Source organism: Oryzias latipes, chromosome 3 (assembly GCF_053564925.1).
Source record: "Oryzias latipes strain Hd-rR chromosome 3, Olatipes_Hd-rR_3.1".
NCBI classification, from domain to species: Eukaryota; Metazoa; Chordata; class Actinopteri; order Beloniformes; family Adrianichthyidae; genus Oryzias; species Oryzias latipes.
Genome location: NC_136239.1, coordinates 2,818,786 through 2,841,746, shown reverse-complemented (window position 1 = coordinate 2,841,746; position 22,961 = coordinate 2,818,786). Strand labels below are relative to the sequence as shown.

Sequence of the window (22,961 nt, the reverse complement as noted above, 5' to 3'; positions counted from 1 at the left end):
AAAAAAAACCCCAAGTAGAGCTGAGCGGTATCGACTCTTTAATATCAAGATAGTTTTTTTCATATCAGGCGACAAGGAGATATTTCAGGATAGAATCCAAATAACTATTTTGTCAAAGATGAACACTCTGTGGCTCATATGAAATGTGTAACCATCAGCAGGCTGTTTGGATTTGATTTGATTTGATTTGAAATGGTTTGTTTCAAGCAATCAGAGCGAGAGTAATGCACAAAACAATACAATCAGCAGTTATACATTCGTACAAAGACGTGTCAAACTTCCCACCCTGTTCTACCGTAGACATTTTTATTACGTGATTTATCATTATCCAGTTCATAACTTTTATCAGACAGAATTAAGAATCCTAAAGTATCAATAAATCACATGACAAAGATGACTTACTTCATTACTATGTAAAAATAGACATAGCTCTATTTTAGAAATCAACAGAGCACATGCAGATCAAGTATCAAAGGTCATAAATATGTGCAAATAATTTTTTCATTTACTAAATAAATATTTATTTCCTATGATACTTTAACCCTTGTGCTATCCTAGGCACTTTACCATTGGGAGTTGGGTCATCTAGACCCACTAGACAGTGTTCTGAACCTTTTTCCTTCAGTGATTTGTGATCTTCACTGGTGTCCATGGATTACATGAAATCTTTCCACCTTTATCCACCTTTGTCATGGTAGGGAGAACACGTCAATGTAAGGGGGGGTCATCTAAGATAGAACTAGGGTTAAACCTAACAGATTTACTGAAGGAAGATGATTAAAGCAAAAGAAGTAAAAGAGAACATAAATAAAGGCAGAATGTTAAACTGTTTGTTCAGTTCCATTTAAAAACAAACATTAATTCCACACATAGATTCTAATGTTTTTATCGTCATCTAGCTGTAAACTCAAATCCAATCGTGCTGAGAGAACAAGGACAGATTGAGTTCTGCGTCCAGGTGATCACAATTTTCATGACATCATAAGAAAAAACAAACCTGCTTGGAATCAGAAACACTTCAGAATAAAAGAAAGCTGTGTTTAGCAGGCTGTATGGACTTACTGTCATAGCTCCTTTCCACACCATAATAATCCTTAATATCCAGTAACCGGCTGTCTAATGTGATGACGATGCTGCTAATAAAGTTATTCAAATAGCGGATTCACATTTCACGAAAATACCAGTTTTAGTGGCTTTTTTTTTTAATTCTTCCATCACATCTTAGAAGTTGGATGAGGCTGAAGTTGGTGTCTGATTTCCTTAGCTTCCACGTTGACTGTTATGGGTTAAGGGAACATCCACATTTGATTGGTTTCTGCATGAAATCTAGTGATAAAGTTTAAAGCAGCTGCAGATAATCAACAGAAGATGAAGGGATGAGGGAAGGCTGAAAGATAAACAAACTAAAATTGGACGCCCAATTCCGCCTCATACCAGCAGATCCATGGAAAAATTGTCTGACATTAAAACGGTCCGTCCCCTGAGAAAGGTTGGACACCATGGACTTGAAACTTCTCCAACCATCAAACAAGGTAATGAATGTGAGCCTGACTCTTTCTCCGGACGGCTCCAGGTGGCCTCCGGTCGGTGGTGGAGGAGCTGGAGCTGGAGAGGAACCAACTGCAGGAGCAGATCCTGAGTCTGGAGGAGCACTGCCAGGATTTGGAGGATCGCCTGCAGCTGCAGGCCCGGATCGAAGCTCTGCAGGTAGACGATGGCACGCACATTTCCTCACGCTAAAGACGCAGACCGACGAACGACGTTTGTGTGCATGTTCTGACCTGCGAAGTGGGGTTTTGTAACGAACCCTTCTAACACAGGTGACGTTTGACGTAGATGAGGATGAGCAGCCATGTTGGGTCTCTCAGGTTGGTCGGTTGGGTGGCTCGTGTTGGTGTGCGCTGGAGAGCACCTCTGGCGGTGACGGCTAACGGTGTGGTGTGCCTGTTTAACTCAAAGGAGGGTTTGCCGTGCACAGACTCACTGGGTGCTTTTCAAATGACATGTACCACCAGGACTCTGTCGGGTCTCAACACGTTCTTTGTTTATCATGTAAACAAAGAACCCTGTAGGCGTCTGACGCCGCTGTCGTCCCGCGGGTCGGCGGACGTCCACCTTTGTGCGTCGTCTCCCTTTCTCCGTCCGCTGCTCTAAGCAGCAGATCCCTTCATGTTGGTGTTTTGTCTTCCACCACTGCAGCATGAATCAGAGAAACTCCAGACCCAGCTCGCCAGCGTCCGGAGCCAGCAGAGCAGGGAAGCTGAGAAGCACCAACTCCAGGTGAACAGCCTCACGGAGCAGCTCAAAAGGTGAGGCGTCCATCCACCAACAGGCTCTCCATCCAGACCCCCTGATTGCAGTGTTTTTGTTCCTCAACATGTTTTCTCGCCGTGTTCTTCCTGACTGCTCATCTGCAGGCTGAGCGACACGCAGGAAATCCTGGAGGCGTCTCTGATGGAGAAGGAGAACACGCTGGCAGAGACTTCAGAGAAGCTTGAGCTCATCAACAGCCTCAAGGACTCTTTGATGGGAAGAGAGCTCCAGTGCAAGGAGCTGTCTGAGAAGCTGCTTCACGCCGAGCAGGACGTAAGGTTTCCACGCTCCTTTGGGACAGAGACATCGGCCCGCGATGGGATCGGTCAGTCACGCCGTTTGTGTTTCCCCCCTGCAGCTGGAGAACGTCTTCAACAAGCACAGCACCTCTGAGAAACAATGCAGTGAGCTGAAGGCAGAAGTGGCAGAGCTCCTGCAGAAGCAGAGCGCGCTGAAGGAGAAGGTGTGCTTCCAAAACGTCCATCCACATGTGCAGAACTCACCAAGAAAAACCACACTTAATTCTGTGTTTCCTTTCCAGGTGCAAAAGCAAGACGCCATCATAGAGGCGCTACAGGCGGAGCTGGACCAGACCAATGAGGAGCTGGACAAGCTGAACACAACCCACCTAGAGGAACGGGCCCAACTCATCCACGACCTGCAGAGCTGCGAGAGGGAGATGGATGCCCTAAAGGACGCTCTGTCAGAGAAGGACAAGGAGATTTCTGGCCTGGCTGGAAGCATGGCCGAGTACGCAGAGCAGCTCTCTGCCCTAAAGCAGGACATCCGGGTCAAAGAGGAGAGCCTGGTCCGGCTGGAGAGCGCTTTAAAGCAGACTGAGCAGGAGACCCGGGTCCTAAGAGAGTCACAGAACTCCGACCAGCAAACTCTCAACAGCAGGATCACCGAGCTGGTCGGCAAACTGCAGGACGCCGAGGCGGAGTCGCTGAAAACCAAAGAGGAGAGAGAGCGGAAAGAGGCAGAGATGGAGCAGCTGATGAAGCAGGCCCAGGAGGACAAGAAGACCATTCAGAGCCTCCAAGGGGAGATCCAGAAAGAGGTGATCAACCATCGGCACCATCTCTCCGAATGCGAAACTCAAATCTCTTCTCTGAAGGACCAGCTGAGTCAGAAGGTGCAGGACTCGGAAGAGCTGGTTGCACAGCTCAGAGGCACCAATGTGAACGCAGAGAAGCTGCAGCAGGAGATGAAGGAGAAGGAGGAGGCGCATGGAACGGAGCTGAAAGCTCTGAAGGAGGAACAGAACAAACTTCTGGCTCAGATGGAGGCGTATAGCAGGGAGGTGCAGCTGTTGTCCCAACAGTTGGAACAGCAAAAGCAAAGCGAGGACAACACTTCACTGCTGGAAGAGAAACTGAAGACAAGTGAGAAACGCTCCGAAGAGGAGAGGAAGGCCTTCAGCACCGAGCTCCGGAGCCGAGAGTCAGAAAAGGAGAGACTGAGCGAAGAGCTGAGGACCAAGACGGACACCATCTCTGAGCTCAAGAGCCTCTCAGACCGCCTGGTGGCTGAAAAGCATCGGGCGGAGGAAGTGCTTAAAGAGCTGAATGAAGAACTTGACCTGCAGAAGCTGAGGGTGAAAGACCTGGACGGACAGATCTCATCTGCCCGCCAACTCAACAGCAGCCTGGAGAGCCGAGTGGGCCTCCTCACGGAGCAGAACGAGAGGCTCCAGGTGGAAGCAGAGGAGCGCGCACGGGACGCTACGGCAGAGGTGGACGCGCTGCTGGCCAAGGTGGTGGACCTGGAGAAACTGCAGTCGGAAAATAACAAAATCATTCAAGAGCTGCAAAGAGACAAGGAGGAGCTGACGGTTCAAGCCAATCAGCTGAAGCAGGCTCTGGAGCAAAACTCGCACGCCGACTCGCAGGTCCTGCAAGCAAAAACCAAGGAGTGCGATCATCTGAACCAGTTACTGAAGGATCGGGAGGAGAATCTGGTCCAGCTGCAGGACCACGTGCAAAACCTGAGCGGGACTGTAGAGCGCCTGCAGCTCAGCCTCGCTGAGAAGGAGCAAACAGCAGCCGAAACTCAGCAAAAGCTGGAGACCTTGCAGCTTCAGCAATCCCAGCTGGAGGAGACGCTGTCTCTGCTTAGAGAACGAGAGTCCAGCCTGCAGAAGGCCCTGATGCAGCAGGAGGAGCGGCTCCACGAGAGAGAGGAGGCCCTGAGGAGCGCACAGCAGCAGTGTCAGCTCCACAAGGAGCAGCTGAACGAGAGAAACGAAAGCTTGAAGGCCGCAAAGAACCAATTTGGTGCACTGCAAGAGCATGCTGGACGGCTGGAGTCTGAGGCAGAGGAGAAGACGATGGAGCTGAGTGCTTTAAGGAGCAGCATCCAGGCTGCCACAGAGGAGAACCGCCAGCTTCAGGCCGCCCGCCAGGCTCAGGAAATGCTGCTGAGTCAGCAGAAGCAGGCCGTGTCTGATCTCACCGAACAGCTCGCAGCCGCCCTGAAGCAGACCTCCACTGTCAGCCTGCAGCTGGGCTGCCTGAGAGAGGACAACCAAAGATTACAGCAGGAGCTGGCAGCAAACATCTCATCCCACTCTGAGCTGAGGCAGAAGGCGGAGGCCAGCTCTGCAGATCTGCTGGAAAAAACAAACGACTGTGCAAATCTGTCGCAGAGGCTGAGGGACAAAGAGGAGCAGCTTCTGAGTCTACAGGAGCAGCTGGGTCAGCTCAACGCGGCTCTGGAGGACAAAGACACAACCGTGTCAGAGCAGAGGGCGCAGCTGGAGGTGCTGCAGCAGCAGCTGCTGCAGAATGAGGACACGGCCTCCATGCTCCAGCAGCAGGTGGCCGTCCTGAAGGCCGGCCTGATGGAGAAGGAGGCCAAACTGCAGCAGATAAGCGAGGAGCAGAGCGCCCATCAGACCGAGTCTGTGCTGCAGAAAGAGCTCGCGTCAAAGATGCAGGAGGAAGTGGAGGCGCTCAGGCGGCGGTGCTCGGAGGTGAGCCAGCAGATGGAGCTGAAAGAGCAGGCTTTAGGACAAGTGACCAAGGAGTTGCAGAACCACAAAGACGAGCTGAATAAACGAAACGAGTCCGTCGTCTCTCTGAGCACTCAGCTGGGAGCCATGAACCAGAGTTCAGCCGAGCTGGAGGCAAAAATCAGCCGCCTTGATGCCTCCGTTCAGAAACTGTCTGCAGAAAATCTCCAGCTGGTGCAGGAGAAGGAGCAGACGAGGGCAGAGATGACCGAATTCAAAGACCACATTCAAGCACTGAATGAGCAGAACGCCGGATTCAAATCTGAGCTGCAGAACATGGCGCTGAAGCTGACGGACGCAGGCCAGCTGCTCACCCAGCACCAGGCAGAAGTCCAGCACAGAGAAGATCAGCTCAGGGAGAAAGCAGAGGCCCTGAAGCAGCAGGAACTTCTGATCCAGCAGCTCCACGCGGTGCTGGCTGAGCAGGCGGAGCAGCTCCGACGGGCAGCAGACGAAGACGTTCGCTTACAGAAGCTGAACGCTGAGCTGGAAGACTCGGTCTGCAGACTGCGAGATGAAGTCCACAGACTGGAGCAGAAGGAGCGGCTAAGTCTCCAACACCAAAGCCAATCTTCTGCCACCGTGGAGCATCTGAACTCTTGTCTAGAAGCCAAAGAGACAGAGTGCCTGAGCTTAAAAGAGCAGACTCTACACCTGGAAGAGTCCGTCACGAAGCTCAAAAACCTGCTGCAGGCGCAGGAGTGTGAAGCGCAGAGCCTCAAAAAGACCCTGCAAGAAAAAGAAACGGAACTTCTGGAGCAAACAAAGTCCCTGGAGGACGTTCAGAAGAGAGCAGACGAAGCCCTGATCCTCAAAACTCGGCTCAAGGAAAGCACTGAAATGGTCTTGCAGCTTCAGGAACAGGTCCAGGGCTTTTCTGCTGAAATAACAAACCTCAGAGAGTCTGCAGACAAAACCCAAAGTGCCTTCAGCCACCAGCGTGACGAAAACCACGTGCAGTTGGAGGACATGAGAGAGCAGCTGGCTGAAAGAAGCCGTGAGGCGTCCAGCCTTCGTGCTCTCTTAGAAGAGGCGAGCAGCGAGCGTCAGGCAGCAGAGACTACAATACGAACGCTGACAAACCAGTTATCCGAGACCCGCAACAAGCTGCGGGACGCCGAAGCCTCCAACGCCAGTCTGTCTCAGGAAAAAGAGGAAGCTTTTGCCTCGCACCGCTCCAGCGTTTCCCAGCTGACCGTGGAGATAGAAGAGCTCCGCTCCCAGCATCTGCAGGTGGTGGCGCAGATGAACGCTCTGACGGAAAACCTGGAGCAGAGAGAAATGGCTCTTCACGCCATAAACAGTCAGTTCACGGCGCAGGCCAAAAACACCTCTCAGCTGCTCTTAGAGATGCAGAAACTCCAGGAGCAGAACAAGAAGCTGAGCGCCGAGCTGAGCCTGTCAAAGGAGGGGCAGCAGAGGCTGCAGGCCTCGCTCAGCGACAGAAACCTGCATCTACGGAGAGAAGTAGAAAAGCTGCAGGCTCAGGTGGAGCAGGGGACCAGCAGCATGAAGGAAACGGAGTCCGAGAAGATGAGCCTCCAAGCGCAGGTTAGTGCCAAAGATGAAGAACTGTGTGGGTTAAGAGAAAACATGCAGACGCTAGAACAGGTTCTGCAGGATTCTGAGAAGGAGTGGCTGCTGGTTCTGGAGAGAGAACAGCTAGAAAAGAGTCTTCTCACAGAACAGCTGCAAGCCGTTGAGAACCAAATGAGGGCGGAAAATGTTAACGTTAATGCTTTGAAACAAGACTTGGACTGTTTGCAGGAGAGGCTGGAGGAGGCGTCTGCCGCGGTAAGACAGGGCTCCGATCTGCTGAGCGCCAAGGAGGCGGAGGCAGCCGCTTCCCGAGCTCAACTCCACCGTGTTCTAGCATCCATGCAGGAGGAGGAGAGGCAGAAGCGGAGTCTGCAGCAGACTCTCACAGCCGTGCAACAGGACTTGACGGGGCTGCTCTCAGGAAGAGGCGGAGCCGACGGCGTCACCGACGAGCCCCCGTCCTGCTCGGAAAGCTCTGCCACAGCAGCCCTGCAGGATCTGATCAGGCGGGTTCAAGCTGCTCATCAGGCAGAAAAAGACGCTTTAAGAAGGGAGTTGGCTGAAACGTGCTCACGGCTGCAGGAAGCTCAGACCGGCCTGAACGAAGGAGCCGACAACCTTCAGCAGATCCCACATCTGCAGGAAACCGCGGAGCGTTTACGCGCCCAACTCGACGCCGAGGCCGAAAAAGCCAAAGACGTTTCTGCAAAGCTCTCGTCTGTAAAGGCCGAACTGAAAGCGAAGGAGGATCACATCAGCTGCATGACGCTGCAGAGCAGCCAGCAGAAAGAACTGCTGGCTGCTCTGACTCAGCAGCTGAAGGACAAGGACGCATCCATCGCACAGGTCATCGCGGCTGCCGCCAACGAGAGGATGAAGCTGGAGGAGGACAACCGCTCCCTGCTGGGACAGCTGCAGAGCGTCGAGCAGGCGCACCGCGCCTCAGTCCAGAGGCTGGAAGAACAAGTCTCACACTCCCAACGTGAAGCTGAGAGCAGGAACACCGAAAAGACTGAGCTGACGAGGGAGAGGGAGGACCTTCAGAGCCAGCTTGCAAAGGTGTCCAAAGACAAAGAGGTGACGAAGAAGAAGCTTCAGGCGGCTCTCGTAGTGAGGAAGGATCTGCTCAAAAGAATTGATGAGTACGAAAAACAGAAAGAAGAGAGGAACGAAGCAGCTGCTCAGATGATGGAAGAAAAGCTTTCAGCTCTAGAGAGGAGGGTTGAACAGAAGGAGGAAGAGGCGTCTGAGAGCAGTAGACTTGTGGAACGGTTAATGTTGGAAAAACAATCTGCTCTGAATGAGAGGGACTCCATCATTGAGCGTCTGCAGTCCAGCGTTGATGTGGCTTTAGAGGAAAAAACCTGTCTGCAGCGGAGACTTGAAGAGCTCCAACGCGAAATCAAGACGTGTAAAGAAGAGTTGGCAGAACGCTCTTCCTGTGCTTTGGCGTGTGCGGATTTGGAAAACGAGCTGGAACGGATAAAGTTGGAAAAGGCGTCTCTGCAGAAGAAAGCTCAGGCTGCTCTGCTGGCCCGCAAAGAGGCGATGAAGAAAGCTCAAGAAAGCGAGAAGCGGCTCATCCAAGAACTCGCAGATCTAAAAGACGACTACAAGTCTCTTTTGGAGCAACGCTGCCAGCAGACAAATGAGCTGAACACCGTCCAGCTGAACCTGGATGAGAAGGTCAAGGAGCTGGCGGAGCTCCACAAAACCTTTGCATCCCATCAGGAGGAGCTGGACTCCTTGAAACGGCTGCTGGAAGAGAAGGACAAAGTTCTGCAGGAGCTCCAGCTGTCTTTGGCTGACAGAGAGAACCAGAACCCGTCAGCGTCGGACCTGCAGACCGAGCTGGACGCCGTCAGGGTTCGGTTTCAAAGTGTTTGTCTGGATGTGGAGAGGAAAGATGGAGCTCTCAGAGGCTTGAAATCTGAACTTCACACAGTTCAGACCGACTTGGAGAAATGTCGAGCAGAAATCCAGAAGAAGACAGAAGAGATGGAGAAGAGCGAGGAATCACTGAGGGCTGTCCATCTGACGCAGATTCAGGCCTTACTCCACCAGAAGACCGCTGCATTGGAGCAGCTGAACATCTGCCAGCAGCACGCTGAGGCGGACCGGGCGGCTCTTTTAGGGCAGACGCATCAGCTGAAGGAGGAACGTGACGCTGCTCTGGCTTCTGTCTTGCAGAAATCAGCAGAGGTTTCCACCCTGAAGGGTTTGCTAGCTGAAGCTCAGAAGCAGCTCGACGAAGAGCTTGAAGGGCGAACGGAAGCACAAACCAAAATGGATTCTCTACTGCAGCAAAATGAGGATTCTTTCAGACTGATCTCTGAACTCAGACATGAGGTTTTCACCCTGAGGGAGGCTGAGAACAGAGATGGGCCGTGTCCTTCCTGTAAAAACACTGAAGACCAAGCCAAGCAGAAAGATGAGGCTTTGTTAGCATCTCAAGCTCAAGTGTTGGAGAAAGAGCAGCTGATTGCTGCACTGGAGCAGCAGCTGCAGCAGAAAACAAAAATGCAAGAGCTCACAGCCAAGACGATGAAAGCAGATGCTGAAGGGCTTCAGAAATCTGCAGAAGATGACATCAGAACCAACGAGCAGGACAACCGGAACAAGATGGCCCTGCTGGCCAAGAAGCTCCAGGCAGCGTTGGTTTCCAGGAAGGAGCTCATGCAGGAGAGCGTCGGGCTGAAGGAGAAGCTGGGGACGCTGCGTGCAGACGTGAAAACAAAAGAAGCCAAGTGTCTGGACCTGGAGTCGGCCGTGTCGAAGCTGAGGCAGCAGAATGCGGGCCTGGAAAACTCTGTGGCGTCTGTCATGTCAGAGAGAGACAAACTGAGCACGGAGGTCCACGGCATCCTGAACGAAAACTGCAGCCTCTCTGCAGCTTGTGACAGCCTGAAGCTGACCATCGAGAGCATCACTCAGCAGAAACGAGCCTTCTCCTGCCAGCTCGAGTCGCTCAAAGACTCCCAAACAGAGGAGCTCTCCAAGTGGAAGTCAAAGCACGCAGAGCTGAAGCAGGAGTACGATTCTCTGCTGCGAGACTACCAAAACCTGGGCGCCGAGGTGCAGGCTTTGGAGAAGCAAGGCCGGGAGGCGGCGGAGGAAAACCAGAGAGCGAAAGAAGAGATGCACGAGTTGACCCGAGAGAAACAACAGAGGACAGAGGAGCTGCACCGAGAGAACCAGAAGATCAGGGAGCAGCTTTCTGTCATCGATGGAAACCACAAAACAACGATAAACCAACTGCTAAATAAAAACCAGCAGCTGGAGGCGGAGCTTAACCAGCTCAGGGGGGCTTCAGCGGATCTGGGAAGGAAACTAGCTGAGATGGAAGCAAAAAACAACCAACTTAACCAAAGTCTCCAAGAATCCAGCCGTTTGTTGGAGGAGATGAGCTCCAAGTCGGACTCGTACGCAAGAAACATGCAGTTCAAACTAGACGAAGCTCTCGGTTTAAATAATTCTCTGACGGCCCAGATGGAAGCGCAGAAGACGGAACACGGCGCTCAGCTGGAAATCAACAAGGTGTTGCAGAAAGAAAAGCAAGACTTCTTGGAGAAAATGGAAAAGATGCAAAGAGATCATGAACTGCAGCTGATAGGAAAAGAGGGAAGCATTAAGGAGCTGAGAGAGAGGATCAATGCGCACGAGCAGGAGACCATCAGCCTGAACGAGAAGGTGAGGATCTTAGAAGACGATAAGTCCCTCCTGCAGGAGGAGCTGGAAAACACGCAGGACATTTCTGACAAAGTGAAAAACGAAAACGAATATTTGGAAACGGTCATCCTGAAGAATTCAGAAAAGATCGACCAGCTGACGGAGTCTGTCGGCACTCTGCAAGCCCAGAACGCACAGACGTCTGCTCAGCTCGCCGCCATGAAGGAGACCTGCGAGCGCCTCCGTCAGGAAAAAGAGCGGCAGCAGCTCAAGATGGTTCAGGAGTTTGAGGAGAAAGTGAAGACCGTCCAGAGGGGCAACCAAGGCTCCAAAAGTGCCACGAGAGAGCTGCAGGAGCTGCTCAAGGACAAGCACCAGGAGATCAATCAGCTGCAGCAAAACTGCATCCAGTACCAGGAGGTCATCTTAGACCTGGAGCGAGCCCTGAAGAACTCGCAGTCGGCCCAAGAGCTTTTGGAGAAAGATCTGAAGAGAAGCTCTGACAGGATGTCGGTTCTAGAAGAAAAAGCTGCAGAAGTTGAAGCTGAGCTGAAGGCAAACCAGAAGCTCCTCAGAGAGGCTGATGAGAAGATTGAAGAGATGCTCTCTGAGAGGAACCAGCCGGCTCTTGGAGCATCACTGCACGAGGAGCAGCCAAAGAACCACACAGCGCATGGATCAAAATCACCTGAGAGTGATGGAGACCCTAACTCGGATGCAGAGATTCAGCTCCAGAACCAAATAGAACAACTTCAGACCTTAAAAGAGGAAGACATGCAACAAGTGGAGGAGCTGGTGAAGCAGCTGGACTCCAAAGATCTGCAGATCAACAGTCTAAGGAGAGCTGCTGAGACCAACCAAGCCAAGCTGCTGGCTTTATCTTCCAGCCCACAGGGGGCCGAGGCCACCAGACTGTGGAACGAGCTGTACCTGAAGAGCTTACATGACAAGGACTGCCAGCTCCTGGAGCAGGGCTCCACCATCTCCAGGTTCCTGGAGGACCTGAGAGGAAGAGACAGGCAGGTGGACGACCTGCAAATGACCAAAGCCCGGCTGGAAAGGTCCCTCGGCGAGTACTCTGTGGCAGCAGCTGCACAGCAGAGGCAGCTGTTGGTCGTGAGCGCCACCAACGCCGAGCTGAGCCAGGCCACAGAGACGATGGCGGCGAAGCTGTCGGAGCTCAGGGCTCAGCTGGAGCGGCTGGAACGAGAAAAAACCTTTCTGAGTCGCCAGCTCTCCGACCAGGAAGACGCCGTCTCCCAGCTGCAGCTTCAGCTCCAGCAGACGGAGAAGATGAAGGCGGACGCAGACGCACAGCTGCTCCTCTTCCAGGCTCGGCACGACAGAGTCCAGGCTGAGCTGGAGAAGCAGGAGGGCATTTCTCTGCACCTCAAGGCACTCCTCAAGGGCAAAGACGCTGAGATCTCCTCCCTGCTGTCCTGCAGGGACGGGCAAATGTCGGGATACCTGGAGCAACTGCAGGAGAACTATCGCAGCCAGGCCTCCGTCTATGAAGACAGGCTGGACTCTTTAGCCCTCCTGAAGGAGCAGGCCAAAAAAGAGAGCAGAGCGCTTGAGGCCAAGGTCAAAAGTCTGCAAAGTCAACTCAGCCGAGCCGTCGGGGAGAAGGAGCAGATGGCAGCCAAGGTGAAGGCCTTGAAAGACTCCATGTCGTCTCTGCAGAGCGACCGGGAGCGGCTGGTGTCCGAAAACAGGATGCTCCAGGCAAAGACCCTCTCCGAGGGGAGGGACGGCTCCGCCGAAGCGGACCCGAGCAAAGGCCTGAAGCACGAGATCAGGAAGCTGTTGCATCAGATGGATGATCTGAACTCTGAAAACGCCATGCTCAGAGCTCAGCTGGTTCGCTACAGAGAGGACCTGAACCAGGTCTTATCCCTGAAGGACAACCAGGTGAAGGTGCTGCTCAAGAAGCAGCTGGACGTGATCCGAACTCTGGAACAGCAGAAGACTGCAGCTGAAAAGCAGCACAGGGAGGCCCAGCTGGAGCTCCAAAAGGAAGAAGAGGCAGGCGGCGCTCTGCAAGCGCTAAATTCCAGACTGAAGGCTCATGTGGCAAAACTGGAGGCAGACCTTCAGGCTCAGAAAGACCAGCTAACTGTGACGGATGAAGCCAGAGTTATCGCAGACCTGCAGGCGTCGGTAGCAGCCAAAGCAGCCGACTGCAACAACCTCCAGCAGCAACTTTCTTCCCAGAAAGTCCTGACGGAGGAGCTGCAGGAGAAAATACTTCTGCTGGAAAAGGAAGCTCTCAGAAAACTGGCCGAGGCGGAGAGAAGGAACGAGAACGAGTTGAACACTTTGGGGCGCGAGGCGGGACTCATGAGAAACGAGTGTGAGACTGCCGCCCGAAGGGTGGCAGAGCTCTCCAAAGAGCTGCTCCACACGGAGCAGCAGCTATCGGAGGCGCAGGGGCAAAGCAAAGACGCCACAGCTCAAAAGCAGGCTCTGTGCAAAGCCATGGCTGCTCTGCAGAACGACAGAGACCAGCTCATCCAGGACTTCAAGATCCTCAGGAACCGCTACGACGAGGAGCTCAGAGAGGCCCGGGCCGCCTTGAACAAGGCTGAGCTCCGCCTGAACGAGGTCTCCTCAGACCTGGCTGTCCTCACCAAAGACAGGGACATCCTGGCTTATAAACTAAAGGCAGTGGAGAGCAAAGACCCCCCCTGGGAACTGGGCAGGTTGTTGGACGAGGTGTCCAAGGCCCTCTCGGAGAAGGAAGGAGAGCTGAAACGAGCGGTTCTGGAGAACGCCGCCTTCAGCCGGCAGCTGTCTGCGTTCTCAAAGTCCATGGGCAGCCTGCAGAATGACCGCGATAGGCTGATGGACGAGCTCCACGGGGCCAAACGGGCCGTGGAGCTCAGGCAAAGGTCAAGTCCAGAAGCGGGTTTGACCCCGAGCGTAGAGAAAGCCGCAGCAGACAGAGTCCAGGAAAGTGAGGAAGCTGGGCCGGTAAGTGGAGCCATCAGCTTCATGTGAGTCTGCCTGCTGCATCTCCTGCTCTGTTGTGGTTCTTCATTCAAACATGGATGCTGTGGCCTTCACTTACATGGTGTTTCTTCTCATCTCACGCTTCTCTACATTGATTTTGTCTTACTTTTGAGGCCATATCTTTATTTTTGTTGCTTTTTCTGCATGTTTTGTCATCGTAGGAAGGGGAGCTGGGGTCTGAACTGCAACAGGAAGTCCACCACCAGGTCACAAGCAACCAGGAGGAACCTGCAGATCTGAGGTGAGGAGCAGATGAGTCAAATACTCTGGGAAAACACTTTAGTCAATTATGCGTTTATATCCCAAACTAAGGTTTGTTTAGAGGTGTGAGGCTCCTATCTCGGTGAAATTCTTTGCCATCAGTTTTATTTCATGCTCTGCATGTTCTTCTGAAGAGAAACTAAACAAATGTCTGTTTGAGTTCAGAGTTTTCACTGTGGGTTGATGATTTCCTGTGCGATGAAGACGAGTGCTGCCTTTAAAAAGCAGGAAAGCCAGTTGACATGTGAGCTGAGCTGCTGATCAATCATTTGGAGCCATGAAAATGATGCTTTCTGTTGTTGTCCAGGTCTGAAGCAGAAAGAGGGAGGGGCCTGCAGGTTCAGGTGAGTTCTGAGTTTCTTCTCCTATGCCGAAATGCACGGTCCTCATTTATTTTAACAAAATATATAACGTTTAGTAACATTTTACAATGAACGATAGAAGAGCAAGGAAGGCTTTAGAGTGCAGTTCCGGTGATCACCACTAGGTGCTGGCTACTGCTTTAAAAAATCTCACTCTAAGAACAAGTGTATTTTCCACCAATATGTCTCATTAAGCACCACTTTAGATCTTTCCTGTAATTTTTTATGTTGCTGCTGTGAATCCATCACCCACCTTATAACAAACTTAAGAGCTTAAGGAAAATAAGTTAAAAAAATAAACCAAGTTTAATAGAAGGGCTTTTCATGAACAGAATTCAAATTAATAAGAAGATGCACCAAAATTTAAAAGTACACAATTTAGGATTAAGATAAGCAGCTTTCATGGCAAAATAGACTTGTTTCCACTTTTATTAGGGTCTACCTGCTTTGACACAGTTCTTTTGGGAGAACCAAACAGAAAACCCTCATTAGAGACCATGTCCATCAACGAAACCAGTACCTCCAGCAGCTCAACATGGAGACCATCTCCATTGTAACTAGAGACCATGGAGATAAAGACCATTGAGATAGAGATCATGGAGACAGAGATCACCGTGGAGACGGAGACCACCGTGGAGACGGAGACCACCGTGGAGACGGAGACCACCGTGGAGACGGAGACCACCGTGGAGACAGAGACCACCGTGGAGACGGAGACCACCGTGGAGATGGAGACCACCATGGAGACAGAGACCACCATGGAGACAGAGACCACCATGGAGACAGAGACCACCATGGAGACAGAGACCACCATTGAGACAGAGACCACCATGGAGACAGAGACCACCATTGAGACAGAGACCACCATGGAGACAGAGACCACCGTGGAGACAGAGACCACCATTGAGACAGAGACCACCATGGAGATGGAGACCACCATGGAGACAGAGACCACCATTGAGACAGAGACCACCATGGAGATGGAGACCAGCTCCATGAGGCTGCCCCTAAAATGGAGGATGTTGTTTCCTCCAGATCATAGCCTGATAGATGAAGGAAGGCTCTGAAGGAACTCATGAGGAAGACGTGAGCTCTCTGAGATGATGAAGAACGTTTAAAGCTTTAAAGTTTAGTCAAATACTGTGGAATCTACTCTACGTTGGAAAGGGGCAGTTTTGAAAACAGACTCAGACATAAAACCTGAATCATTAGAGTGAAAAGCCCTGTCGCCTTAGGACTGGAGTCTGTTTGTTCTGGGCTTGTGAACCTTTAGTTCTTCATAAGTTAGAATGAAAAGGTTAACAATGATTGACCTGGAGCCCTTTTGTCCTCCTGTCCACGCAGCAGAAAGGCGTTGCTGTCAGCGGACAGAGTGAGTCGGCGGATGTGGTGAGTCGTCTGGAAGCAGAGAGGATGCAGCTTCACAAAGATCTACAGCGCTGCGTTTTTGAGGTCCATCAACGGGACCAGTACCTCCAGCAGCTCAACATCAAGGTGAGGAACGTCTTCCTGTTTCTAGTTGGTTTAGAAAACAGGAAGTGGCGGTCAGAGAGTCAGTCAGCGGCTGGGGCCAGTTTGTGACCATGTTCCCCTGCACTCCTACAGCTGCAGCAGACGGTGGAGGAGAAAGCGTCGGTTTCTGTTCAGCTGAGGGCCGTTTCCCAAACCCTGAGGGAAACCCAGAACCACTGCCTACGGCTGGAAAACCAGATCCAAGGCCGGGCTCAGGTAACACGCCCAGACCAGCCGGGGAAGGTGCTCGTCTTCATCGTTTTCATTATTTTCCTTAAGACAAAAGGTTTCTTTTTTCACCAAATGCTTTTTTGAGTTTTTCTGCATCTCAGGCTCCTCTTCACTCTAGCCCAAACGTCTGCCCATAACCCAAGTGCTGTTTGTCTTTTTCAAGAGTCCGGTTTATGTTGAAGTCGCTCCCGGAGCTCCCCAGGAGAAGAGCAACCACTCCCCGCTCAGCGACTCCCCTGAAGCCAGCCAGCTCAGAGAAAGGTGACGGCCGTCTTCGTGGCCATCGTCGTCTCTTTTTGGGGCAGATTTAAGAACGGCTTGACGTTTGTGTGTGAAGGCTTGTGGAGGTGGAGCAGATTCTGGCAGAGGAGAGAGGACGGAGGGAGTCTGCCGAGGAGGCCCTGCGCCTCCATGAGGACAGGCTGAAGAGGTGAGGCTCTGACCCCCACCTCGGCCTCCGAAACGCAGGGTTGAATCCTAAAAACTCCTTCTTGTCGGGCAGCGCCGGTGCCAGTCTGCTCAGAGATGCTCAGAGGGACTTCAGCATCGAGGTGGAGGCAGAGGACGAATGGGACGCCCTCACCATCAACCCCAACCAGCCTCTGATCGCACAGAAGGTACGACCTGTGAGGTCACGCTTTCACCATCTATTTCATCAGTTATTTCAGGGTCTTCAGGGGAGGCTTTTAATTCTAATTTCCGGACTATAGAGCGCAGCTGACTATAAGCCACACCCATTACATTTTTACAGGATGAACCATTCTGTACACACATAAGCCGCATGTGCCCACATTGAAACATGTGTTGTAGAATGAGGATGTGGATGTGCTGAAACCGCACGCGTGTGTAAGAAAGAGGGGGGAGCGCGTGCAGCGTGACGGGGGGGAGCGAGTAGCAGAAGTGAGTTGGGGGTGTGACACCGTGACTCCTGCTGCTTCATCACCACGGTGATCAAAGTCCCACACCGTCACAGCTCTATTCCCATAGGAGCTTTTCTATCTTCTCGTCTTGATTACTGGAACTCCATCTTCACATGTTTAAGGAAGAATCTCTAGAACGGCTCCAGGTTTTCCAGAACGCTGCTTTTAACTCATTCATCCCGTTATTAATCCAGCTGCACTGGCTCCACATCCGTCTCTGTTTGCATTTTAAAATCCTGCTTTTGTCATCCAGAGGGCGGCAGTGGCTCAGGCGGTTGAGCGGGTCGTCCAATGATCGAAGGGTCAGTGGTTCGATCCCCACTCCCCCCAGCCAACTCTCGTTGTGTCCTCGGTTAAGACACTTCACCCTCCTTGCCTCCAGTGTGGCTCCACTGGTGTGTGAATGTGTATGAATGTCCCGGTGATGGTCAGAGGGGCCGTAGGCGCAAACTGGCAGCCACGCCTCTGTCAGTCTGCCCCAGGGCAGCTGTGGTACATCAGTAGCTACCATCACCAAGTCTGAATGAATAATGGACACAATGTAAGCACTTTGAATGACTTGAAAAGCGCAGATAACTCCAATCCTTTATTATTATTATTATTATTATTATTATTATTATTATTAACCACCAAACACCGGTCTATAGGAAAGACCTCGTGCAGCCGTCCACTCCCAGCAGGTCCCTGAGGTCATGTGACCAGCAGGTCCCTGAGGTCATGTGACCAGCAGGTCCCTGAGGTCATGTGACCAGCAGGTCCCTGAGGTCATGTGACCAGCAGGTCCCTGAGGTCATGTGACCAGCAGGTCCCTGAGGTCATGTGACCAGCAGGTCCCTGAGGTCATGTGACCAGGGTCTGCTGGTTGGTAAAGACCAAAGGTTTTCTTTTTCCTAATCCTGTTTTTACCTTTGTTTTAATTTGTTTTATTGTGAAGCACTTTGTGATTTTTATTTTGAAAGGTGCTACACAAATAGAATTTATTATTACTATAAAAAAGTTATAGAAGGAGTTAAGCGGCAAAGAAATGGCAGAAGATTCTATAATAAAGAAATAGAGAAACAGGAAAACAATGGGTTTTCTGAAAGCCATTTGCTTTAAGACAAAACGATGGGTGTGGTTTCTGATCATGTGATCGGATCGGGGTCATCCCTACTCTGAACCGCAATAGAAGCAGAAATGACAGAATCTGGTGGTTTCCCAAAGTCCCTTCAGGAAGTGGGTCACAGGTCAGCTCCACATCCATTCTTGGTGTTTGTCGCCGCAGGTTACTGGCGGCGTGGTGGCCTGTCGACGCTGGATCAGGGGGAGGAGCCTGTACTTCTCCAGACTGCTGACGAGCCGCGCCCGCTCTCGCCACTTCTTCCTGGCTTACCTGCTGATGATACACCTGCTGGTCCTCATGTGCCTCACTGGTGCTTTGTAGCAGGGCGTGTGCACGTGGCGCCTGTGCACGTGGCCAGGACTGTCAGATGGAACATTATGGGGGCGGGGCTCTCCTGCAGGACCCCGCCGCTCCTCCCGCCTGAATGAAAGGAGGCCCTCGTTTCTGAATTTCCATTCTTTGGTTTTCATTCCCTGAAAACGGAGCTTTCATATTTATTGTTGAATTATTTCCAAAAAATCTTGTGGAGACATGGAGCCTTAAATCGTGTTTGTCCTCCTCTTGTTGGTGGGTGAGGTGTGGCGCGTTCACCCCAGCTTTCTTGAAGACGTTGGCGAGCAGACACGAAGGCGTCACCTTCCTGCCTGAGTCTTTACGTTGCACACAATCTAAATGCTGACTTCAATCTATGCACTGAACCCTAAAGGTGTATATATGATCACCCCCCCACCTGCACCTCACTCCCTTTAAAGCAGAAACCCAAAGCTGTGTGTTCTGATGGAAAAGCCTCCCTGTGTTTCTGCACACTTTGTATAGATTTCTACTCTGTACATTTTCCTCTTGGTTGTGTTGAGTTTCTATCAGATCAGTCACTTTTCTTTTTCTTTTTTCAAACTGGCTAGACAGGAAGTAGAAAGTGGTTTCCAGACACCAGACCAACACTGAAATGAATCTATTTATGAGAAACACTACTGACACAATGACAGAGTCGGTTCCGAATCGATGAGGCGGATCTCAGTGCAATACTGTCACAGGTGAATGTCTACATGCTTCTTCATCTCAAACAGGGTGAATAAAGACCGAGTCTTCAGGTTTCTCACGCCTCGGTTTCTTCACATTTCTGATTGTGGGTCTCAGGAAGTGACGGGGAAACATTTCCATGTGATCCCAGTCATTTCAGAATGATGGCTTTAGTTTATCTCATCTTATACCATGGTCCGGTTGAATACTTGATTCTGATTGGCTGCTGGGTGTGCATTAAAACCTGATAACCGCACTGTGGAAAAAAAGAAGTTCTGTCAGCTAGCTTAAATGTTTTGTATCACTGCGCCGGCTTCTTTAAAACAACCTTTTGCTTCATCCTTTGGACATAAACAAGCGGTAAGAGATGAACTTTCTCTCTGAACTGATGCTTTATCCAACCCCTCTGGACGATCAGCATATATATATATATATATATATATATATATATATATATATATATATATATATATATATATATATATATATATATATATATATATATATATATATATATATCGCTGAATCTTGACTGCAGTGGTGGTGCTGCACCACCCGGACTGACGCGATGCACCGCATCATGTAACAAATAGTCCGCTTTTTGTGAGAAAAGCGATCCAAATCAGAAAAAAAACAAGAATTAAGGACTAAAACCTGGTTAATATGTATTGCTTTTGTAAGTGACCATGGTATAAGCCGGTTAACGGCCTTCGAAGTGTGCGTTATTACTTTTTAACGCTTCGCGTCGGACAGTTCAGGCTTCTACGGCGTGCGTTAAAGAGTAATAACGCACACTTCGTCGGCTATTAACCCTGACATAACACTGAGTTTACCCAACAGCTTGATATCTTAAGAAACACAGTCGTAAAAAAAAAAAGCTCAACATGAACGTTTTGATAAGTGGGATAATTATGGGGTGTTTGAGGGGAGTTTGGGCTTCATCAGCTCTGATTTAAATGAAAAGGAGGAAAACAAATGTTTGTTTATTGACAACAATCATTATTTTGTTTTTTGCTCCCATTTGTCCTAAAATGGGCTCAAACATCTAAAACATCTTCTACAAAAACAAAATTATCTGAAATATTGTTCAGAAATCTGTGACAGTGAGCACTTTCCTTTGCTGAGAGAATTCATCCCACCTCACAGGTGTGCCTCAAGATGCTGATCAGACAGCATGGTTGTTGCACAGGTGTGCCTCATCAAGATGCTGATCAGATCGCGTGATTATTTCACAGGTGTGTCTCATTAAGATGCTGCTCAGAGCGAATGGTTAATGCACAGGTGTGCCTCGTCAAGATGCTGATCAGACAGCATGATTATTGCACTGGTGTGCCTCAAGATGCTGATCAGACAGCATGATTATTGCACAGGTGTGCCTCATCAAGGTGGTGCTCAGACAGCATAATTGCACAGGTGTGCCTCATCAAGATGCTGATCAGACAGCATGATAATTGCACAGGTGTGCCACATCAAGATGCTGATCAGACAGCATGATTATTGCACAGGTGTGCATCAGACTGGCCGAAATAAAACACCACTGAAATGTGACGTTTTGTTTTGTTGGGGGGTCTGAGGAATCAGAAAGCCGGTCAATATGTGGTGCGACCACCATTCGCCTCATGCAGTGCCACACATCGATCCACCAATATAGATCCACCAATATAGCCGGGCGCACTCTTGCTGCTCGGTGAGTGCAGCATCAGCTAAAATCTTCTGCGTTGTGTCTTCAATGAATAAAGAGTCTCACACAGGGATTGCCATCCATTTAAGGGGATTTACTGTGTGAAAACAAAAATACAGCACATAAACGTCGCTTCAGGTCTCACTTCCACACGCTCCTCCTCTCGGCAGTCCTCACAGAGACTCTACATATTACAAAAGTACATACATAGCACACTTCCCCTCATTGAATGGCATTTTTGTATCATTTCAAATTACAGAACATCAATTCAAATAACACTGTGCATTACAATATACCCCAAACAAATATAAATCAATTAATAAGAGAACAAAAGGTTACGTCCTGTTACGTCCTATTTGTTGTCTAGTAAATGGTTTTGGCCGTTTAACAAAAACACCAAAGAATTATCTCCATAAAATATAACAACCAAAAGAAAAGGAAAAAACAAAGACAAACTCTAACATCCCTGGACTAACATAAACAGGAGAAAAGACGTACTAAAGAAAATGGCAGTTTACCCCTACAGCTTCACTTAAACAAATGCACCACACCTAAAAATAATCAGACAAACGCACACAAAGACCCACAAAAACGAGGTCCCACTCTGGTACAAAAATACCATACACAAAATACAGAACAAAAAGAAATCCAAATCAAATACGGCCACAGTCATAACAATCCTCTACATTTAGAATTTGTCTTGTGTTCTGTAGTTTTGTGTTTTTGTTCTGATTTGTGTGTCTAGTTCCTGAAGTTGTGTTTTCTTGGACACAACTTCTCCACCAAATGTCCAAACGCTCCTGTCATGTGCTCTGGAAGCCACAAGAGGGCAAAATGAGCCTCTGTTACACCGGCTGTCCTGGAGCTGGGGGGTCGGATCAGAGTCTGGGGGGGTTGGATCGGACTCTGGGTCTCTGACCGCGCTCTTGCTCATTGATTTGTTTCTTTTTCTTGTTTTTCTCCCTCATTTTTCATTAATATCAGGAAATGACAGTTCAGTCCTCACAGTCATGAATAATGATGAAGCAGTTCTCCTCTTCCTCTCATCCTGTTGGATATGATGTCCTTAAAAAGGCTCCTGAGCAGAAGGGGATGGGAGGAGTTAATAAGGCTTTTCTTATTTCTTTTTTTAAATAAAGTGAATATTTTCTGGCTGATGTTTCACGTCATACTGTAATTGTGAAAAAGTCTCTTCCTGTCTTCTGTGTAAAGTCTGCACATGCTAAAACCAGTCGCTGGTCCTGTAAAATAGGCGTGTAAATGTTTGAAAAGCAGAGATGTGCTGATTCAGCACAGACCAGCGCTCCTCAAATCCCAGCTGGTTCCTTTCTGCGTGGAGTTTGCGTGTTCTCCTCGGTCATGCGTGGGTTTTCTCCAAGCACTTCCACTTCCTCCCCCAGTCCACCAACATGCTTCACAGGTTAACTGGAGATTCTAAATTGTCCCTTCATGTGCTCCTGCAACATGCTAGCAACATGTCAAGGTCAAGGGTGCACTCCACCTTCACCCAACAGTAGCCAGGTTGGTCCCTTTTGCTTAAGGAAAGTGTACATCTGGTGTTAATAAACGCTTTTCCTTGTCGACATGGAAACCAGTAGAAGAACAGGACAGCCACTCCAGCGTTTGTTTTGTGTTGCTGTTGCTGATCAACACAAAACTCATCAAGTTGATTTGAAGAAAGCTGGAAATTTTGAAACGGAGGAGCATGTTTTAACCCTTGTTCTATCCTAGGCACTTTAACACTGGGAGTGGGGTCATCTAGACCCACTAGACAGTGCTCTGAACCTTTTTTCTTCAATGATTGGTGATCTTCACTGGTGTCCATGGATTACATGAAATCTTTCCACCTTCATCCACCTTTGTCATGGTAGGGAGAACACGTCAATGGAAGGGGGGGGGGGGGGTCATCTAAGATGGCACAAGGGTTATTCCTCACAAACTTTGATGAGGATGGACGGGTTCCGTTTTTTCCTCTGATCCAGGTGTGAGCAGAGGGCAGATGGGGGCTTTTGGCTTGTTTTATTGCCACCACAGTCTCCTCAGTGCTGCCCCCACCAGAGGGGGGGGGCTTGATGGACCAGAGGTACCAGTGCAGAGGTGTTAATGTTACTCTGGGCTCTACAGTGACACAGCACTGCAGACTTTAGAACTGGGTACACAGTTATTGTGTGTGTTTAAGTGGGATTTGGGGAAACTTTCTGGGATAAAAAGAGGCAGGATTTCATTAAAGATGACTTATTAAAACTTCAAAGCTTGGAAAAATGAATTAATTGGTGCTGCACTACATTTTCTAATTATGGCAGGTTATTTTCAGTGAACCTTGAAT

General features: G+C 50.0%; 1 protein-coding gene across 10 annotated transcripts in view; it reads left to right on the top strand.

The window, feature by feature from the left end:
• Positions 1-19,029, top strand: part of si:ch211-220f16.2 (uncharacterized) — a 39,970-nt gene extending 20,941 nt beyond the window's left edge. For 4 of the 10 annotated variants that reach the window (XM_078944928.1, XM_078944927.1, XM_078944924.1 and 1 more), the window contains exons 17-30: positions 1,574-1,707; positions 1,821-1,868; positions 2,200-2,309; positions 2,418-2,586; positions 2,672-2,776; positions 2,855-13,507; positions 13,708-13,787; positions 14,115-14,151; positions 15,514-15,663; positions 15,775-15,897; positions 16,076-16,173; positions 16,250-16,342; positions 16,415-16,529; positions 18,097-19,029. In XM_078944928.1, coding sequence (XP_078801054.1) covers positions 1,574-1,707; positions 1,821-1,868; positions 2,200-2,309; positions 2,418-2,586; positions 2,672-2,776; positions 2,855-13,507; positions 13,708-13,787; positions 14,115-14,151; positions 15,514-15,663; positions 15,775-15,897; positions 16,076-16,173; positions 16,250-16,342; positions 16,415-16,529; positions 18,097-18,255 — 12,074 coding nt within the window. In that variant the 3' untranslated portion in view covers positions 18,256-19,029. The remainder of the gene's footprint in view (positions 1-1,573; positions 1,708-1,820; positions 1,869-2,199; positions 2,310-2,417; positions 2,587-2,671; positions 2,777-2,854; positions 13,508-13,707; positions 13,788-14,114; positions 14,152-15,513; positions 15,664-15,774; positions 15,898-16,075; positions 16,174-16,249; positions 16,343-16,414; positions 16,530-18,096) is intronic. The other 6 variants (XM_078944931.1, XM_078944930.1, XM_078944926.1 and 3 more) reach the window with 3 other exon arrangements.
• The last annotated feature ends 3,932 nt before the right edge of the window (positions 19,030-22,961 follow it).